Source organism: Dasypus novemcinctus, chromosome 24 (assembly GCF_030445035.2).
Source record: "Dasypus novemcinctus isolate mDasNov1 chromosome 24, mDasNov1.1.hap2, whole genome shotgun sequence".
NCBI lineage: Eukaryota > Metazoa > Chordata > Mammalia > Cingulata > Dasypodidae > Dasypus > Dasypus novemcinctus.
Window position 1 is genome coordinate 31,708,856 of NC_080696.1, and position 18,989 is coordinate 31,727,844.

An 18,989-nucleotide genomic window follows, 5' to 3' on the forward strand; every position below is an offset into this window, starting at 1 on the left:
AGGGTGCACTCCTTGTGCATGGAGCTCCCCTACACGGGGACACCCCCGCGTGGCACAACACTCCTTGCATGCATCAGCACTGCGCATGGGCCAGCTGCACACGGGTCAAGGAGGCCCGAGGTTTGAATCGTGTACCTCCCATGTGGTAGACGGATGACCCAACCACTGGGCCAAGTACACGGCCAATTTTTATTCTTTAAGTACATGCTTCCCCTGCTCAAGAACCTTCAAAGACTCCCTACTGTCTTGCTTGATGCATCTCACAGTAGAACTCAAAGCCTTTGAATCCCAGAAGCAACTATTTCCCCAGCTGTCTGGGAAGAAGTTTCTACATGACATTTTATCAATATTAAATTTTTCTCCAACCCATTTTTCTTAGATAATTGGCATACGCTCCACTTATTTGAACATTCACTAACGGGTAAAAAGGGATATCTCACAAACTACGAGTTCACCAATTGGAGCATCTAATGGGGTAATCAAATTAATCTCAACTCAGGTCAAAAAAACTCTACAACTGATAACTTGGTCCAAGCTTTTTCTCCAGGTTGAGCCTCAGGTTATCCAGTGGTGAGATGGAGGTAATAATATTACCCCACATGGAGTGCTTGCTCCTTACTAAGTACCCCAGAGTGCCAGTCTCTGGGCATGGTTTAACTCACTCAATCCTAATGGCAGTGTTGGTGAGGAAACTGAGGCACAGAGCAACTAAGTAACATGTCTAAGTTTCCATAGTTGGGAAGTGATGGGGCCTGCATTTGACCTGTCCCCCTCTCCTTCCCAGGTTGGCTTCACGGCCAGATCTTCACTCCTGTGGCACTCTGTAGGGAAGTGGTGCGCTCACAGCTACGGCCTTGCTGGGGGCAGGGGGAGGAGGGTGGCCTTATGCATGGGAGATGGTCTGCAGAACCAAAATGAAATGTACACAAAAGGCAGAGAGTCGCGGTCGTGATGTGCGGGGCCACAGCCCCTGCTGTGGGGCTCCTGGGCTTCCAAATGGCTTCTCAGTGACATCTGATTCTCTACCATTATTATAACAATCCCTGCTAATAACAGCCAATGTCTGTGGCACGTTTAATGAGCACAAGAGTTTCCTCTGCACTTTTAATTCCTTCAAAAGACTAGGATGGTCAGAGCTCACAGTGACCCCGTTTCACAGACCAGGAGGTAGAACTCAGTGGCGGAGCTGGGATTTGCTCGCTGTGCTTCTCTCCCCACTAACAGGTCCATGGAACATCCCCATTTTCAAAGAACTGTCACTCTCATTTATTCCTCCCAGCCACACCTCGAATTCAGTACTCCTTTCATTCCCATTTTGCTGACAAGGAAATTGAGGTCCAGTGACCTGCTCAAGGCCACACACAGCTCTTTCCAACAGATCTGGCCCCCCAGTTCCCCCCAGCAGTGTGTTCAGGATGTCGCAGCTGGAAGGGGATTGATTTACAGTGCAGGAAGGAGCAAAGCCTCTGGGGTGCAGGACAGAGTTCCCAGGCAGTTGCCCAGAGATCCTGTTTATTGGCAGGGCTGGAGGCGTGCAAGACCAGGAAGGAGGGAGGCCCCGTTTGCATCTTCAAAGCCTTGCCCTCCCGCCCTCCCATCCTCAGGGCTCCCCAGAGGGGCAGCAAGCTGTCACTTCCACGGGATGCCCTCCAGCCCTGGCCACACTGGCTCAGCGCGGCCTCTCCACTCCTGCCCTTTCCTGACCCCCATCTGTTTCCCCACCCAGACAGCCCCTGAAGGACAGCCCACCTTGTCTGGGCTCCAACAGCTCGTTCCTTCGTTCATTCGTTCATTCGACAAGCCACTTTCACCGGCCAGGCACTGTTTTAGGGACTGGGAATACATTAGAGAATAAACAAAGATCCCTGCCTGGTGGTGCTGACATTTAAGGGGAGAGGAGACCAAAAATAATAAATATAATGAAGAGTATATCATGTGACATGTTATAAGGGCCATGGCAAAATGAAAAATAGAGCAAAGCCAGTGTTCAGGAGGGGAGGTTGTTAAATAAGAGAGCCACTGAAAGCCCCACTGAGAAGGCAACAGTGGAGAAAAGGCTAGAGCACAAGGGAGTGAACCAAATGCTACCTGGAGGAAGAGCGGTCCAGGCAGGGAACAGCAAGAGCAAGGGCCCTGTGGTGGAGCGTGTCTGGTGTTTGAGGAGTAGCAGAGGCCGGTGTGGCTGGAGGAGCTGGTGAGGGGAGAAGGCAGGAGACGGGACAGAGCGGCAATGGGGAGGCAGACCGCGTGGGTCTGTGGGCCGTTATAGGATTTGGGCTTTTGTTCTGAGAACGATGGGAGATTTTGAGCAGAGGCACATGGTCTGATCTCTGCTCGAGTAGGACTTCTCTGGCTGCTACGTCGAGGGGACAAGGAGGCACCAGGGAGCCGTGAGAGCAGACCTGCAATAATCCTGGCAAAAGGAAGGGGGCTTGCCCAGGTCAGCACTGTTCCAGATATTATTGCTGCATAACAAACTACCCCAAAACTCAGTGACTTAAAGCAACAACCATTTTAACATGGTCATGAATTTGGATCAGACACAGGGGGACGGCTTGTTTCTGTTCCATGATGTCTTGGACATCAGCTGGAGGCATCTCGAGGTACCTGGACAGGATGATTTGATGATCTGAAGGCTAGGACTGCCAGAAGGAGTGCCCACATGACCTCTCCATGAGGCCTGGACTTCCTGGGAGGAGCCCCCAACCCTGGTTCATCAGGGAAGTCTTCCCGGAGGGGATGATGCATGAGCTAAGTCTTAATGAATGAGTGTGTGGCACGAAAAGAAAGGGGAGAGGACGTCCGAGCACAGGGAGGAAGAGAAACCCTTCTGCTGGGAGGCAGAATAGTGAGGGCTCCAGAGGTAGGTTCTGGCACTGACTTTCAGTTGGAATCATGCCCTGTGCCTTCTGCAGGGTGGGCTTGGGCCAGCTGCCTCCTCTCTGAGCCTCAGTTTATTCACCTGTAAAATAGGGGTGATGATAATTGCAGGAGAAGAAATGCATGCAAGATGCCTGCTGTATACAAAGAGCCTAAGACTGTCAACTGTGATTAGGAAATACAGCTGACAGCTTCTCCCTCTGTCCTCCTGGCACAGATGGGGAAAGAGGCAGAGACTTGCCCAGATACACACAGCATGGAAGGAGGGGCCCAAATCATACTTTGTGACCTGCCATAGCCTGACACCCCCATGTCTCCGCTCACTCCTCTCCCTATTAGTTCATGCTGGAAAAGGTGAGTGGCAGGAGCCTGGCAGCTCTTCCTCGTATATGCCCCCACCCTGCCTCTCCTCTGGAGGGGATCGACTGACCCAGAGGTGGGGCCATGAGGCTGGGGTGGCTTCTGCTCTAAGGGGCCACGCCACGCTCCCCCTTCATCACCACTCCCCGCGCCGTCCTGAGTTCTCCATGTCCTATTCGGGAGGAATTCCTCAGTTCAGCATGGAGTTCCGGTGGATTTTATGGACCAGTCACAGGCAGACAAGTGGAGAGAAAAACATCCCTCTGGAGCCCCACTCAGCTCTCAAAATCTGATTTCCGCTCAGCGGAGAGAGGCTGTGCTAATTTAACCCTCTGTGGGCAGGACCAGGAGGTCTGAGTCAAGATGTGCCCTCTGCATCAGCTCCGACTCTGGTCCCCACCCTGCCTGGGGCTCCGCTTCGTCCCCTTTGTGGATCTGGCTTCGGGCCATCACCCAAATGGCTTCCTATCTGCTAGGCGGCACACCAGGTGTCTTAGAAAGGTGGGATCCCGGGGAGACTGGAGAGCAAGTGGGAGAGGACAGTGGTTGGAGGCTCAGACTGAAATGGGGTTGGGCTGCAGCTTTGCCTGTTCTAAGCTATAAGATCTTGGGCCAAAGCTCTTAGCTTTGTTGGGCCTCAGTTTCCTCATCTGTAAAATAGGCTTAATAGTAGGCTCTATTTTGTAGGATTGCTGTGGGGATTAAATACCAGGTCTGCAAGGCATTTAGCATGAAACGCTCAATAAATAGCAGGGGGAAGCAGACTCGGCCCAGTGGATAGGGCGTCCGTCTACCACATGGGAGGTCCACGGTTCAAACCCCGGGCCTCCTTCACCCGTGCGGAGCTGGCTCACACACAGTGCTGATGCACGCAAGGAGTGCCTTGCCTCGCAGGGGTGTCCCCACGTAGGGGGACCCCACGCACAAGGTGTGCACCCCCGTAAGGAGAGCCGCCCAGCATGAAAGAAAGTGCAGCCTGCCCAGGAATGGCGCCGCCCACACCACACACAGAGAGCTGACACAGCAAGATGACGCAACAAAAAGAGACAGATTCCCATACCGCTGACAACACCACCCATGCTGCTGACAACAACAGAAGTGGACAAAAGAATATGCAGCAAATGGACACAGAGAACAGACAACTGGGGTGGGGGGAAGGGGAGAGAAACAAATAAAAAATAAATCTTTAATAAATAAATAAATAAATAATAGGCGCTGTTGGCACTCTCTCTTCTACCTGCAAACCTGATAAGGTAGGCATCATCTCCCACTTTTCACAAATAAGCCAAAGGAGGCCCTTGGGACAGTCTGTGCCTCACTTTCTCCAAATATCAATCAGGATGACTAGCTTTGATCTTGCTAAATACTACTTTCTGGGTTTTGGTATATTCAGGTGTAAAGATAATATTTGGGAGGCATGACAGTGAGCTACACTTACAGTTATAATAGCATTGCTGTGTGACAAAGTACCCCACAACTTGGCATCCTCAAACAACTATTATGGTCACAGATTCTCTAGTTCTGGATTCAGAACCATCAGGGAAGGCTTGTTGCTGCTCCACGATGTCTGGGGGTTCAGCTGGGAATCGAAGGCTGGGGTGACTGACAGTTGGCGCTGGGATCACGTGCAGACATCTTCACTCACACATCTGGCCCCTGGCCTGGGAGGACTGGATGAATAATACAGCTGTTCAGAAACCCCTGCACACAGCTCTCCGTGTCGCCTGGGCATCCTCACAGCATGGTGGCCGCAGGGTATTCCAAGTCTGCGGCAACTCAGGGCTCCAAACAATTGTGTTTCAGAGACTAGGGCAGGAGCTGCATCACCTTTTATGACTCAGCCTCAGAAGTCACATAGGGTAACTTGAGTCAGATTTGATTGGCTAAAGCAGCCACAGGCCTGCCCAGACTCAAGGGGAGGGGTCACAGACTCATTTTCGATGCAGGGGCAATCATGTTTTTAAATGATTACAGCTATTAACACAGACTTGAGAAACTGAGGAATCCAGTTCCAAATCTTGACTCCGTCACTCTCCTCACTGGGCAATCCTGGGCAAGTTCTTTAACTTATGCTCCAATTTCCCTTTACGTGACATGATGATTACAGCTGCCATGTTCTAGGATGGTAAGAACAAAAGGAAACAATGGGTATAAAGCAGTTAATTCAGTGCCTGGCACACAATGCACTGTAGCTGCTAACAGTGACGAGCATTATTCAACATTATGAGGCTCAGAAGTACAGGTAATGGCTCCCATGTAACCATACGGAACAGAAACTCATGTAGTGGCTTCACTGAAGAGATTTTTTTTTCTCAAAAAGTTGAGGACTAGTGTGGTTGCTCAAAGAAATCATCAAGGACTCCGCTACCCCAGCATGGTCCCAAGTTTCCTGCTACACCTCCAGAAATTGCATCTTTTTTCCAGTCAAGAAGATGGTGAAGAGCAAAGGGCAAAAGCTTTCTCGGGGAACTGTTGCTGCGTTTAGGCAAGCAGGCCTTCCCCAGGAACATCTGTCTTCATTCCCTTGGCTAGAATGAGTCACATGGCAAGGAAGGCTGCAAGGAAGGCTGAGAAGGGGAGTCTTTCTAGCCAGACCCACTGCTGACCTGGGTAAATCAGGGTTCAGTTGATAGGGAGGCAGGATGGATGTTTCATAAGCAGATAGAGGCTCTCCATGTCAACCTAGAAGAGCAGCCTGCGAATACACCTGTTGTGCCAGCATCACCACTGACCACTGAGGATAGACCAAAACACAACTGCATCATGGGACCCCCTCATTTAAGGTAGCTGAGATGCCCAAACTTGATCTTGGCCACCTTCCTCCAGACCGCTCAGGTCCCCTGATCTCAATCTTCTCTGAAATCCTATTGTCTGGGCCGGGTTACGTATTCTGTAATTGAAAATAGTAGGGCCCACTGAGGTCAGCATTCTCTGGGGCCCACTCCTGGAACAGCACCCCCCATTCTGTACAGCCTGCAGAGGGGAGGAAAATTGCTCAAGTCAGCAGTTGAACTCAGCTTGGGGCCCAGGCTCCTGCAACTCAGGCTTGGAGAGTTTCAACAGGACTCCTGGAATTTTCAAAGGACTCCTTATATGGTGGTTTCATAAAGCATCATCTGGGTGACTCGCTAACACCTGGCACAGGTGTCAGGGCCAACTCAAGCTAAGTGGGTACCTGGGCAGGTTAAATTCTTTAGCACATCCTTCAACCTGATATTCTTTAAGCATGAGCCCAGCATTTCTGTAGAGAGATGGAGGACATAAAAACAGGAGAAATCAAAAGCCAGCATCTCTAGGTAAGACTGTTTAAATGTTAAGCATTTATTCAAGAGATATTTCTGCATGTGTATTATGTACTGGGCCCTGATCTGGGCGTAGATCTTCTTCTTTAAGAGTTCTGATGGGATGAGGCAAGTAGGGGAAAGAAAGAACTTTTCTGGCAGGTAACTTCTGCTTTCATCTTTTGTTTGTCATGTGACCTTGAGAAAACCTTGTAAGGTGGCCAGGACTATTGTAAATCCTATGTATACTGACTCATCTAATCCTTACAACAACCCTCTACTATTATCCCTGTTTTACAGATGAGGAAACTGAGGCTCAGAGAAATTTTCCAAGGTCACACAGTTGGTAAATCTGAACCCAGGCAGACCTCCAAGTCTGCAAACTTAACCACGTGGCACTGTGTTATCTTCAGCAGTGACACCAGTAGCAGACATCACCACTGTATGGTGCTGCCCCTCGTCCTTACCAGTAAAAACTGGCATTCAGCTGGCTACATGGCCACTGCTTCAGATTACATTTCTCAGCCTCCTTTTCAGCTATGTCTAGTCAGATGAGAAGATCTGGCCGATGGCATGTGAGTAGAAGTGAACTTGCAACTCCCAGACAAGTGTCCTCAATGGGTAAAGTGTGCCCTCCTTCTCCTCTTTCTCCTTTTGTCAGCTGGAATGCAGATACAATGGCCCCAGCTACCTTCGTGGACCATGAGACTATGTGAGACTAAGCCAGGGAGTGGAAGCCTCTTGTGGTGGAACAAGAAGCTAGTAGGAGCCTGGATCACTGACACTGCTTTGGTCACCTAATGCCTCATAACCAAGCTTAGGGGCTTATGGCAAAAATAGCTATCTTTTTCTTTTCTTTTTTAAAGGAGGTACTGGGGATTGAACCATGTGATCTTGTACATGTGAAGCAGGTGCTCAACCACTGAGCTACCCCTGCTCCCAATAATTATTATTTTTCTCTTTCTTTCTATGTCTTTCTTTTATCTTTTTATTATCTTCCTTGGTTTCTATGGGTCAGGAACTCAGAAGCCACATCCAAGGAGACTCACTCACTTGGCTGGCAAGTTGGTGCTGGCTATAGGCTGGGGACCTTGGTTCCTCTTTAATGGGCCTCTCCACAAGACAGCTTGAGTGTCCTCATGACATGGTGGCTACATCCCCATAGGGAGTGACTCAGGAAACAAGGTGCTGCTCCAGGCAATCAGGAGCTGGATTCAGAGGTCACACCCTGGATCACTGGGGCCATTTTGGAGGCTAGCTTCCACAACTACCCAAACAACTTGAATATGAGAAAGAATACCTCTCTATCTCGTCTAAGTCAACTTAAGTTGTGATTAATACACAAAGTAGACCCTCAATAAATGTATCCTTTTTTTTTAGTTAGTTCATTAAATATATCAGTAAAATATTCTTAAGTCTTTTTCTCCAAGTAGATTATAGAATTTTGGCTTATATTCCCCTTGTCTACCCACAAATGTACACGTTTGTACCACTACCATCTAGGTCAACGTTTGGTACAAGGAAGGTGAGGAGACTGCATATTAGTCTTGTCATTCATTCATTCATTCATTCATTCAAGGCTGTTGTTTATTGCCCATAGTGTGCCAGTTCTGCCCTAGAATGCTGGGATAGAGTCCCTGTCCTGGTGAATTCATAGACTAGGGAGGGAGACAAAATGATGAGATGGAAAACAACCCCTTTCACTGTCATCAGTGAAATACAGATTGAAACAGGAAGTCGGATAATTCCAAGTGCCAGGAGTGAGATGGGGGAAGTAGACCTGCAAGGCCTGCCAGTGGGCAGGAGGAGTGGGACAGCCATCCTGAGCACAGTCAGACAGTCCGTAGGTTATACATATGTATTCTCTCCTCCCCAGCCTTCCTGCTCCTGCATGTGCATCCCAGGGAAAGACAGCCAGGCACTGTGTTATGGATAGATGAGCCATGAGATGATGCAGTAGTGAAACGCAACAAACTCTACTTAGAGTCAGCATTCAGAGTGCAACAGTGAAGAAAGAAAACAAAAAACCTATGAAACAGATCTATAGAAACAGCACATCTGTGCATTAGTAACCCACTCAGAAATCAGCAGCATACATTTTACAAGGACACATACCTATCCAAAGACATGTAGCCAAAATATTAGAGTGGAAGGATGGGAGTGAGAGGGGGGAATCAGGAACAAAGGGGGAGAAGTTATGTGGCTTAAGTGATAAGGTCTCCGCCTACCATATGGGAGGACCCGGGTTTGATCCCTGGGTCCTCTTGGTGAAAAAGAAAAAAGAGAAAGTGTACCTGTATGGCGAGCCAGTGCCCACATGGTGAGCCAAATGCCCGCATGGTGAGCCAAATGCCCGCATGGTGAGCCAAGTCCCCACGTGGTGAGCTGAGTGCCCGTGCGGCAAGCCAAGGGCCCATGTGGTTGCCTCCACAGCAAGCCTAGTGTCCATGTGGTGAGCTGAGTGCCCACGTGGTGAGCCAAGTGCCCATATGGTGAACCAGTGCCCACACGGTGAGCCAGTACCCACACAAGTGAGTCACACAGCAAGATGACGATGCAACAAAAGAGAGACAAAGGGGACAGTCAAGGTGAAATGCAGCAGAGACCAGGGACTGAGGTGGATTGAATCCCGCTGAATCCTAGAGGAGAAAGATGAGAAAGGACCGAAAAAAAGAGAAACAGATACAGAAGATCATACAGCAAATAGACAGAGACAGCAAAAATCAGCAGGCTGGGGGAGTGGGAGGGGAAGGAAAAGAACACAGTGCGAAATGCCCTGAGAGAACTTACACCAAGGTGGGAAAGGAGAGGCAGAGTGGGCTTCACCGAGAAGCTGCACTGAAGCGTGCTGGAGGGATGCAGTTGTTTGGTCAGACCCATAGGGATGGGCAGGCCAGGCAGGGGGGCCTCCGGAGCAAAAGCTCATGGACGTGCCAACCCAGGACGCCCACAGGCAGGGAGGCAGGGGTCGCCGCTGTTCTCCCAGCCCTCCGCTCACACCGTGGACCCCTGCTCCTCCCTCACCACACCTCTGGGCTGCCTGAGAGACTGGGTGGGTGGGGAAGGAGCACTGGCCTACTGTGTGACCTCAGGCAAGTCACTTCCCCCTCTCTAACCCTCAGTTTCCTCATCTGTAAAATGGGAATAGTAATACCCACCTCAGAAAGTTGTGATGGGGATGAAGCGAGATGAGCAAATTACACAAAGTCCCTGTCACATGGAGCTTGTATTAGTGGAGCGAGACAGACAAATGTACAGACAATGTGTTCACTGTACTCCGAGACTCAGAACTGTGCTTGACACAAGGTAGATGCTCACTTAGTATTTGTAGAGTGAATGAATGAACGACAGTCATAAATGCTATAGAAAGAAATAATGCAGGGTGAGAGGGAGAGGGAGAGCCCACGGGGGAGGGGGGTGGCTGGTGGAAGGGGCAGCTATTGTTCTAGTCCCGGTGGTCAGTGAAGGCCTCCCTGAGGAGAAGAGATTTGAGTGAAGATCTGACAGAGGAGAAGGACTAAGCTAGGGGGATTCTGGGGGCAGAGGGTGCTAGGCAGAGGTGGGCTTGGGGAACAGCAAGGAGGGGGCTGAAGCAGAGTGAGGGACAGAGACTGGGGGGCACTCAGGCCCTTCGTGTGCGTGGCAAAAGCCCCCTCCCCATTCCCAGCACAAGGCCTAGCCCAGGTGCGGGACTGCTCCCGACAACAGCAGCACGCCTCACAGGAACTGAGCACTCGCGACGTGCCAGGCCCTGGCTCTATTGGCATAAACTCACAGAACCATCACCAGCCCTAAGAGTCGACACTATTGTTATCCCCAGTCTTCAGAGGAGGACACTGAGGCGTGGAGAGGCAGCTGGCCCTAGGCGGGAGCGGGCGCAGTGGGTGCCAGACCCTGGCTTGCTCCTACCCAGCCTGCCCTGGGTTCTTTGTTTGGGGCTTGCCTTCCCTCTCCGCTACAGAAGGCCCATCTCATTCACGGTTTCATTTCACTCCAAGGGTCCCACGTGCCACAAGCTGTCCGAGGAGCGAATGAATGAGCCAGGCCACCGAGCAAGCCCCCGCCCGGCCTTCCAGACCCAGTTCACACCCTGTTTGGCATCTCAAGGTCGAGTTGGAATGGGGAGGGCCTGGACAGAGGAATTTCAAGGGGCCTGAGGGTCGGGAGGTGGGGGGGGCGAGAAGGGGGAGAAAGCGAAAGTGAAGGGAACCAGGAGCCCCTGCGAGGAGGCGCAGACAGGGAAGGAAATCTCCTGGTAATAATTCATCAGCTCAGGAAGCAGCAGCCTGGCCTGGGGCTGCGTGTGGGACTGGCCCTGCGGGGAGGGGGTCGCTCAGGCTCCTTCTTCTCCTCCCCAAAGCCTAGTGTGGCCGAGGTCACGGTCAAAAAGGGGGGGTGGGGGTGGAGGAGGGGCAAGGGGGCCAGGTGTGAGAACAGACTTTCCCTCCACCAGACACTGAGGCCTGAAGACTTAAGAGGCCGCTCTCCCAGAGCCGAGGAAAACTCCTCGACCGCCCTAACAGCCCCCCACCCACCCTTTCTGGCTCGGGTCAGGGAAGCCTGCAAAGCACAGCATGACAGCGGGGAGGCACCATCAAGAAAACTGAGGCTCAGAAAGGGAGAGGGAGCCAAAATCCACCTAGAAGACTTTCACCCCCACTCCCGGTACTCTCTCTGCCACACCGGCTGCCGGCTGCCGTTTGGGCTGAAGAGAGAGTGGCTTTCCAGACCCAGTGGATGCGGGCTCCGCCAAACCCCAGGAGGGAGTCAGGAGGCGGGGACCCCGGGAGCCCGTCATCAGCTCAGTCATTCTTCCCAGGGGCTCTGAGGAGGAGGAGGACATGGCAGGCTGGACAACCTGAAGCTTCCCAGAGAAGGAACAGTGGGCCTAGAGGAAAGAAAGCCTCCGTGTGTGGGGTGGGATTCCCAGCAGAGGGAACAGCCTGGAGTTGGGTGGGGTTCAGAGGCGGGGAGGCTGCAGCAGTCCAGAGCCGGCTCGTGGGGAACGAGAGAGACTCGCGATGTGTTCTGTGGGGTGGGAGGGGCGGCAGTGGAGTTAGGCAGGAGGGCTGGCGCCACCCCGCTCCCCCGCCATTGGTAAGGCTGAAGGCGACAGCGCCCTCATCTATAAACCCTGTACTCCTCGCTACCTCAGCGTAGTAAACTACCCAGCACGGAGTCTGGCACACAGTAGGACCTCACCCGAAACGTCAGCTCTGTGAGGGCAGAGAATTTTGTTTTGTTCCTATCTATTTCCTCAGACCTAAACACCATGCCTGGCCCAGGGATCGACAAATATTCGCTGAATGAATTAAGGACTGACGAGCTACTGTTCTGCTTTTGTCTTGTTTTTTAAAGTGTGCCGGCAGGGATGTGACACCGTCCAAGCCTTACTGGAAAGATTTCAGCCTTTCTCCAAAGGTTCTCCACGGACACCACGACCGCCAGCCCCGTTCGTACAAACTGCAGATTCCTGGGCCCCGTTCCAGACCTGCTGAATCAGAATGGGGGCAATTCGGGAGTTTGGAATACCCAAAGCCTCTCTACACCTCCACTCGTCCGCACGCGCAAGTCGCAAAAACACAAGATTCGAATTTGAGGGCGGAAGACCCGAGCTGGTTTCTCTGCGACCCACTTTCCGAATGAGGAAACTGAGACTCAGAGAGGTGAAGGGACCTGCCCGCGGTCGCCAGAGGGTCTAGACGGAAAACTAGGAGACCGGCCGCCAGGTCAGCGGCGAGCCGGGTACACCCCGTCCCCGGACGGGCGGTCAGCTCCCGGGCGGCTTTCAACCTGGGGGACGCGAGCGGTGGGCGCGCGGCCATTGGCCAGGGCGCGGCGGGCGCCTCTCCATTGGCCGGCGCGGCGCCCCCCGCCCCCGAGCGGGGCGGCCGCGCGCCTGGCCCCTCCCCCGGCTATAAGGCGGCGGGCGGCGGGGCCGTGGGAGCGCGCGGGAGCGCACGGCGGGGCGCGGCGCACGCTGGGGCGCGGCGCGCGGGGGGACGCGGCCGGTGCCCATGGCGTTCGCGCTGCTGCGCCCCGTCGGCGCGCACGTGCTGTACCCCGACGTGCGGCTGCTGAGCGAGGACGAGGAGAACCGCAGCGAGAGCGACGCGTCCGACCAGTCGTTCGGCTGCTGCGAGGGCCTGGAGGCGGCGCGGCGCGGCCCGGGCCCCGGGGGCGGGCGACGGGCGGGCGGCGGCGGCGGCGGCGGCCCGGTGGTGGTGGTGCGGCAGCGGCAGGCGGCCAACGCGCGGGAGCGGGACCGCACGCAGAGCGTGAACACGGCCTTCACGGCGCTGCGCACGCTCATCCCCACCGAGCCGGTGGACCGCAAGCTGTCCAAGATCGAGACGCTGCGCCTGGCGTCCAGCTACATCGCGCACCTGGCTAACGTGCTGCTGCTGGGCGACGCGGCCGACGACGGGCAGCCGTGCTTCCGTGCGGCCGGCGGTGCCAAGAGCACCGTCCCCAGCGCCACAGCCGACGACGGCGGCCGCCAGCCGCGCTCCATCTGCACCTTCTGCCTCAGCAACCAGCGCAAGGGGGTGAGTGCGCGGCGCCCCTGAACCGCGGGGTCAAGGGTTGGCGGGGGACGGGGCGTCTCGGGGAGCAAAAGGGGCAGAGACCCTGGTGAAGCGAGGGGGAAGCGGCGTCCCAAGCCCACGGCTTGGTGTGGAAAGAACAATTGCTCAGTGTCCCCCGCCAGAGGGATGCAGGGAAGCCCGTGGCTCTGGCATGATTTAGAGGATGGAGATTCCTCACTGAGGGACACCCCCTCTAACTAATGGTGTGCTGGGATGTCCTCTTTCTGGGGAGAGGGCGTGAGGAAGAAATAACAAAAACCAGCATTTGTTGAGACCTTATTGTGGGCTTAGCGTTCTCATCTTTAACCTTCACAAGAACCCTGATATGCAGGTGAAGTTGTAATGCCCGTTTTATCACTGATGAGGATCTGAGGCTCCAAGAAGCAAAATTACACGCCCGCAGCTACTCCCCTGGGAAGCAGGGACTCAGGCTTTGCCCTGGGTAGTGTTGTCCTAAGCCCTCACCTTGACCCAAGGAGACTGGGAAGAAGAGGGGACACAAACGCCCACCCAGGAGGCTGATGGGCAGTAGGAGGGGAGAAGGAGGGCCCCCAAGGGCACCCAGTCCCAGGAAGGGATGGAGTGTTGGAGGGCTCTGCTGGGTGAGCTGGACAGAGCTGGAGTTCAGCTCCTGCCGTATGTCCTTGATAACAATGTGGACCAGGCAGGGGCGGATGGGGGCCGAGGAGCAGCAAGGCTGACCCCAGGATCGCCAGGAGGCCCTCCTGACTGAAAGCTGGTTCTTCCTTCCCAGACCCTAAAGAGCCTGCTTCACCCCCAGCCTCTGCCCACTTTGGGCCTGGACTTTCTTCCTACAATGAGGAGGCCTTTCTGTGTGACAGCTTTGGATTCCAGCAGCTACCATTTATGTCTGGGGATGTTAAGGCTCAGCAGGTCCTGACTGGCCACATCCTTTCGACAAGTGAAAGGACCCAGGGGATTAGAATCTGGCCCTCTGGTTCTCACAGCTACCCAAGATCCCCTGTGCCACCCTGTCCTGGCAGGGCCTCTGTGTCCTGGTCTCAGACCACCCCCTTGCAGCTCATCAGACACCACGGGCCTTTTACCCACGTGGCTACCTCAGTGTCCCTGAGTCCGTTTCTTAGGTTCGGGCTTGTGCCCTCTCGAGAGGCAGGGTACTGCACTCCCGAATGGGGGTCCAGGCAGTGCCCCAGCCTGGGCTGGGAAGCCGAGAGCGCCTGCGGGCATGAAGGGCTGCCTGGGCCCTCGTGGTGATACTCCTTGACCACCTTTCGTCCTTTCCTTCAGTTCAGCAAATCTTAACTATCCAGCAGCTGCCTTCTCTTGGTGCTGAGAACGTACCCGGAGAAGCAGGTTGTGGGTCGTCACCCAGCATGGTCGGGAACTCAGTGCAGTGTCAAGGCCAGGAGATGAAGATAAGGATGCCATGGGGTGATGAGTGCTCTGATGGTGGTGGGGGGTGGGGACAAAGGGACTATCAGAGCCCAGCCATTGGGGACCTCTGCTAAATTCCTGAAGAATGCTTAGGAATGGAAAAAGCACAGGGGGTTCCAGGAGTCAGAAGACACGACCTAGAGAAGGAAGTGGGAAGAAGTTGAAGGTAGCGGGAACACGGGGGTGAGGATGGGGGTGGAGAATGACCGGCGAGGACACAGCAGTCTTCATGAGCTTAAATCACCAATACTGAGCTCTTGTCACAGCCTTATCATTAACACCCCTCAGTGATGAGGGAATGAGGAGCTGTGGTCACCCCACCTGCTTAGAGTTGTCACTGTGCCAACACACACAGCAGTGAAGGAGCCAAGATTCGAATTCAGACCTTCCTGATGTGGGAGGTGGGAAAGGTTGATGTGGGAGGGCAGTGTACCTGCAGGCCTGGGGGAGAAGGTGTGTCTGCCATGTGCCCACCCCCACAGCAGGTAGGCTGGGGGTCTCTCTGACGGCCTCGGGCCTGTCCTGTGGCTCACAGGACCTCGTCTGGGCCTGGCTGCCTCCCTGGGATCTGTCTGTGGGACCAAGAAACCTGCCAAATTTGGCTGCAGAAGCCATGCTGTCAACCCCACAGGCTCCTCTGGGAATAAGCAGAAGGGGCGATCCCAGCCAGCTCTGGCCCCTCAAAGTCTTGACTGCAAGAAAACTGTCTTGTGGATCCCTCTGAGCTTTGGGGAGCCAAGACACCAAGGCCTCAGACCCTATTCCGTCACCCCAAGCCACTGCCTCCCTCCCATCCTGGCTGCTCTGGGGTTGGGGCTGCCGTGGAAATGCTTCCCTGTAGTAGACAAAGAAAGTGGGAGATGGGAAAACGTTTCTTGTTCCTGCCATTTCCCCTTTTGTCATCTGGGGGTGGAGGTCATCTAGGATCATTTTGCAAGGCTCTCCCCAGTTTATGAATCCAACCCAGGATGCAGAGAGGGTGCAGAAGGTGGGTAGCTGGTATGAGGAGGCACCATTGCCAGATGATGGTGATGATAATACCTGTGAACGTTAATTGAGCACTTACTGTGTTCTTGGCCGTGTACTAAGGGCTTTACCTGTGTTAAGTTGTGCATTCCTCAAAGTAACTCCAGTATACAGTTGGGGAAACCGAGGCCCAGTGAGGCAAAGTCACTAGCTTGGGGCCCAATAGGGAGTCAAGCCCAGGTCGAGACAACTCCAGAGCCCACCTCCTAACCAGGGTGCTTTCCAGAGACCCTTGGCACTGCTTTCTTTTCCTAAGGGACATAGAAACTAGGGCCTCTTCTAAGCATTCCTGGCAGTTTACCAACCTCTTTCTTAGCTGTATTTGCATTTGGCAGCACTCTAGGCCAACAGGTAGAATCATTTTATCCCCATTTCATAGATGAAAAAACTGAGGCTCAGGGAAACCAAGAGTCCCAGCGTTCTCGTGGGACCTGGGTCTCGGGTGGCCTGCAGACCTTGGATGCTGGTTCTCTCTGCCCCTGAGGATTACTGTGAAGGGGTGGGAGGCCAGTTTTCTGTCCCTCATCCCAATGCTGCACCTCCCCTCCCCTGCCCCCTTCCGCCCTCCTGAGCCCCTCCTGCCAGAGTTCGTCTGAGAAGCCCAAGCCCCAGGCTCTGCTGGGACTGTGGCCTCGGACCTCAAAATAGCCCTGCCTGTGAATGAACATGCTGTCCCTGGGCTGGGAGAGCCTCGAGGGAGGCTGGGCTCACATCTGGATGGATCTGCCCCAACCTGGGCCCGGGTGTGGAGGGGGGCAGGGGCCAGGGGGCAGCGCTCCCAGAAGGTCAGCTTTTTTCTCTAGATGGGCTGAGAAAGATGCCTGCACCATCATCCCCAGCTGGGCCCTGGGGGGGGGCGGAGGGAGGGGGTATGAGCATTTACAGTGGGATTCGGGCGCCATCCTGTCCTGTGAGTGGGACAGATAGCTAGATGACATGGATTTCTAGGCCAGCTCTTTTACTTATTGGCCGGGTGCCTCTGGGCCAGTCATTCAGCTGCTCCAGGCTCTGAAGAGGGTCTCTCCACTCTAACTTCCCTGCCTTCTTGGTTTACAGTGAGGGTGAAAGCCTTGTGTCAAAACTCACAGCATCTCTGGGAGGAGCTGGCCGAGACGCCATCCCCACCACCTCCACGTGGAGGGAGCGGCCAGGCAGGGTTCGCTGCCATTAGCTCATCTTCCAGCGGGCACTACTCAATTCAAGCAACATTGATTGGTGCCTGCTGCATGTCAGGCCCTGGGCTGGGGCCACAGAGTGAAGAACTCCTTTTCCCTGCCACCCCCTGAGCTTCCAGCCTGAGGCAGGAACAGAAACGAAACTCCATCTTCCGCTTCTGAGTTCATCCCAGTGCAATGTCCCCAGAAAGGCAGGAAGCACTAGGCTAACGCGGGAGCAGAGATACCTTTCCAGTGAGACAGGGCCAGAGAGAGTATTGCTGGCAGGGGACAGCCCAAGTGAAGGCAAGGAGATCAGAGATCCACAGCCTGCCATGGAAGGTTGATGAGTAAGCGCTGGGTATATGGTCGGGCAACGGAGAGAACCCCTGTGGGGTTTGTTTGCTTTGCCCTTTAACATAACATATTATGGGGAAGTGGATGTGGCTCAAGTGATTGGGCTCCCGTCTACCGTAAGGGAGCCCCCGGGTTCAATTCCCACGGCTCCTCGTGAAGGCAAGCTGGAGGCATGCCGCGGAGGGCTGGCACAGCAAGGTGACACAACGAAGGGAAAGAAGCAGACACAGAAGAATGTGCAGCGAATGGGCACAGAGAACAGATGGCAAGGGGGGGATTAAATAAATAAATAATTTTTTTTAATGTATGGAAGATTATTTTATAAAAACATAACATTGTTATGAAATGTATTAAATGTTTTTTAAAATGATGGATCACATGGAGAAGAAATGAAAAGGATATAAAAGTATACAGAGTTTAAAAACTTCCTTTTCACCCTGTTTCCCAGCCATCAAATTCCCCTCTTTTGAGGAAACCTGTTAGCAATTTCCAGTGTCTCTAGACGTCCCAGCACACAGAAGCATTCACTCAGTGCACCTTGCTTTTGACCTCAAACGATGTTATCTGAGCAATTATTCCCTGTCAATACATAAAGAACTTCCTCTGCTCTCTGCTCTCAGCTGCAGAGAATGTGTGGCTGAACTGTGAGTTATTTATCAAGTCCCCTATTGCTGGGCACAGCAGTTAGTGCCAGTGTTCACAGTGACCTGATCTAACCTCCTGACACTTCTTTTTCCCTTCCTGCAGGGTGGCCGTCGTGACCTGGGGGGCAGCTGCCTGAAGGTGAGGGGGGTGGCCCCACTTCGAGTGCCAAGGAGATGAGCCTGGGCCACTGCAGCATTTGCTCCAAGCAGAACCCTAGAGAAGGAGGCCAGAAAGCCGGCACTAGCGGGAGAAGGGAGAAGACCCCAGGAGCCGAGCCCACTCCTCCTCTGTGTAGGGACCAAGGGACAATGACCTGGGCCCATGACCCTCTGGGTAGGGCCCCTGGGACATCCCAGCCCCATCCTGGAGAGCTGTGAGGACCCATCAGGCTCAGTCCAGCCCTGGCTGAGCAGAGACAAGGCAGAACTTTTGGAAAAACAAAGACTGTTGTGACAGAGGTTATGTGCATAAGTGTGTGTGTGAGAGAGAGAGAGAGTTGGTAAGTTTAAAATAAAAGATATTTTTTAAATAAAAGATGTTGTTTGCAACCGAGGAAGGGAAGGACCTGAGGACATCGTAGGCCAGAGGTGTCCTCCTTCTACACCTAGGAAGAAGCACAGGTATCAGCCGTGCAGCCACAGGGCTGCCCTGTGCCCTGTGGGGGGGGCTTGGGGAAGGGAGGGGGCACCCTCTCTCTGAAGGTAGGGGTAACCCATTCTTTCATTCATCAAATGCCTTTGAACAACATCTAGGTGCCTGGTGAGGTTGGTAAAGACATCTTAATTTTACTTATTTTCTAATAGGGGATGTATTTATGCACATAGTTTAAAATTGAAAAGGTACAAGAGGATAGCCACCCAGTTGTCCCTGCAGGCACCTCAGTCACTGGTGTTTTGTTTTGTTGTAGTGTATTCCCCTATTCTCTGCGAATAATCAAATAGAGAAAATATGTATTTTTTCTTCCGCTCTTTATACAAATGGCAGCACATCGGCCATGTTTTCTGCTCCTTGCTTTCCCCTCCCTTAATATAGTTTGGCTGTCATCCCAAGCCAGTACCTAAGGGTATCCTCGTTCCTTTAGTAGCTCCTTATTCCACTTATGAATGTACCATACTTTAACCCACCCCCTATGGGTGGGATGCGGTTGTTTGCGGTCTTTTGCCACCACTGACAAGGCTGTACGGGCAGGCGGTTCCCACAGGTGCAGGCGACTTCATGCTGAAGGGGTGTTTCTGGCTGCCTGTTGAGCAACTGCTGTGCACTCCATGCCTGCCAGCACTGTG

At 53.6% G+C, this 18,989-nt stretch overlaps 1 protein-coding gene across 1 annotated transcript; it reads left to right on the top strand.

Moving 5' to 3' along the window:
• The first annotated feature begins 12,486 nt into the window (after window positions 1–12,486).
• TCF15 (transcription factor 15) lies at window positions 12,487–18,240 on the top strand. The gene is made up of 2 exons (XM_004463982.5): window positions 12,487–13,069; window positions 17,809–18,240. Exons 1-2 carry the CDS (start codon window positions 12,539–12,541, stop codon window positions 17,881–17,883), a joined length of 606 nt encoding a protein of 201 aa, XP_004464039.1. The 5' UTR covers window positions 12,487–12,538; the 3' UTR covers window positions 17,884–18,240.
• The last annotated feature ends 749 nt before the right edge of the window (window positions 18,241–18,989 follow it).

Excerpts from the sequence above, each read along its gene's own strand:
- TCF15 (XM_004463982.5), top strand. The coding sequence starts at position 12,539 with ATGGCGTTCGCGCTGCTGCGCCCCGTCGGCGCGCACGTGCTGTACCCC. Across the intron at positions 13,070-17,808 it reads TCAGCAACCAGCGCAAGGGG|GGTGGCCGTCGTGACCTGGG; the intron begins GTGAGTGCGCGG and ends CCCTTCCTGCAG.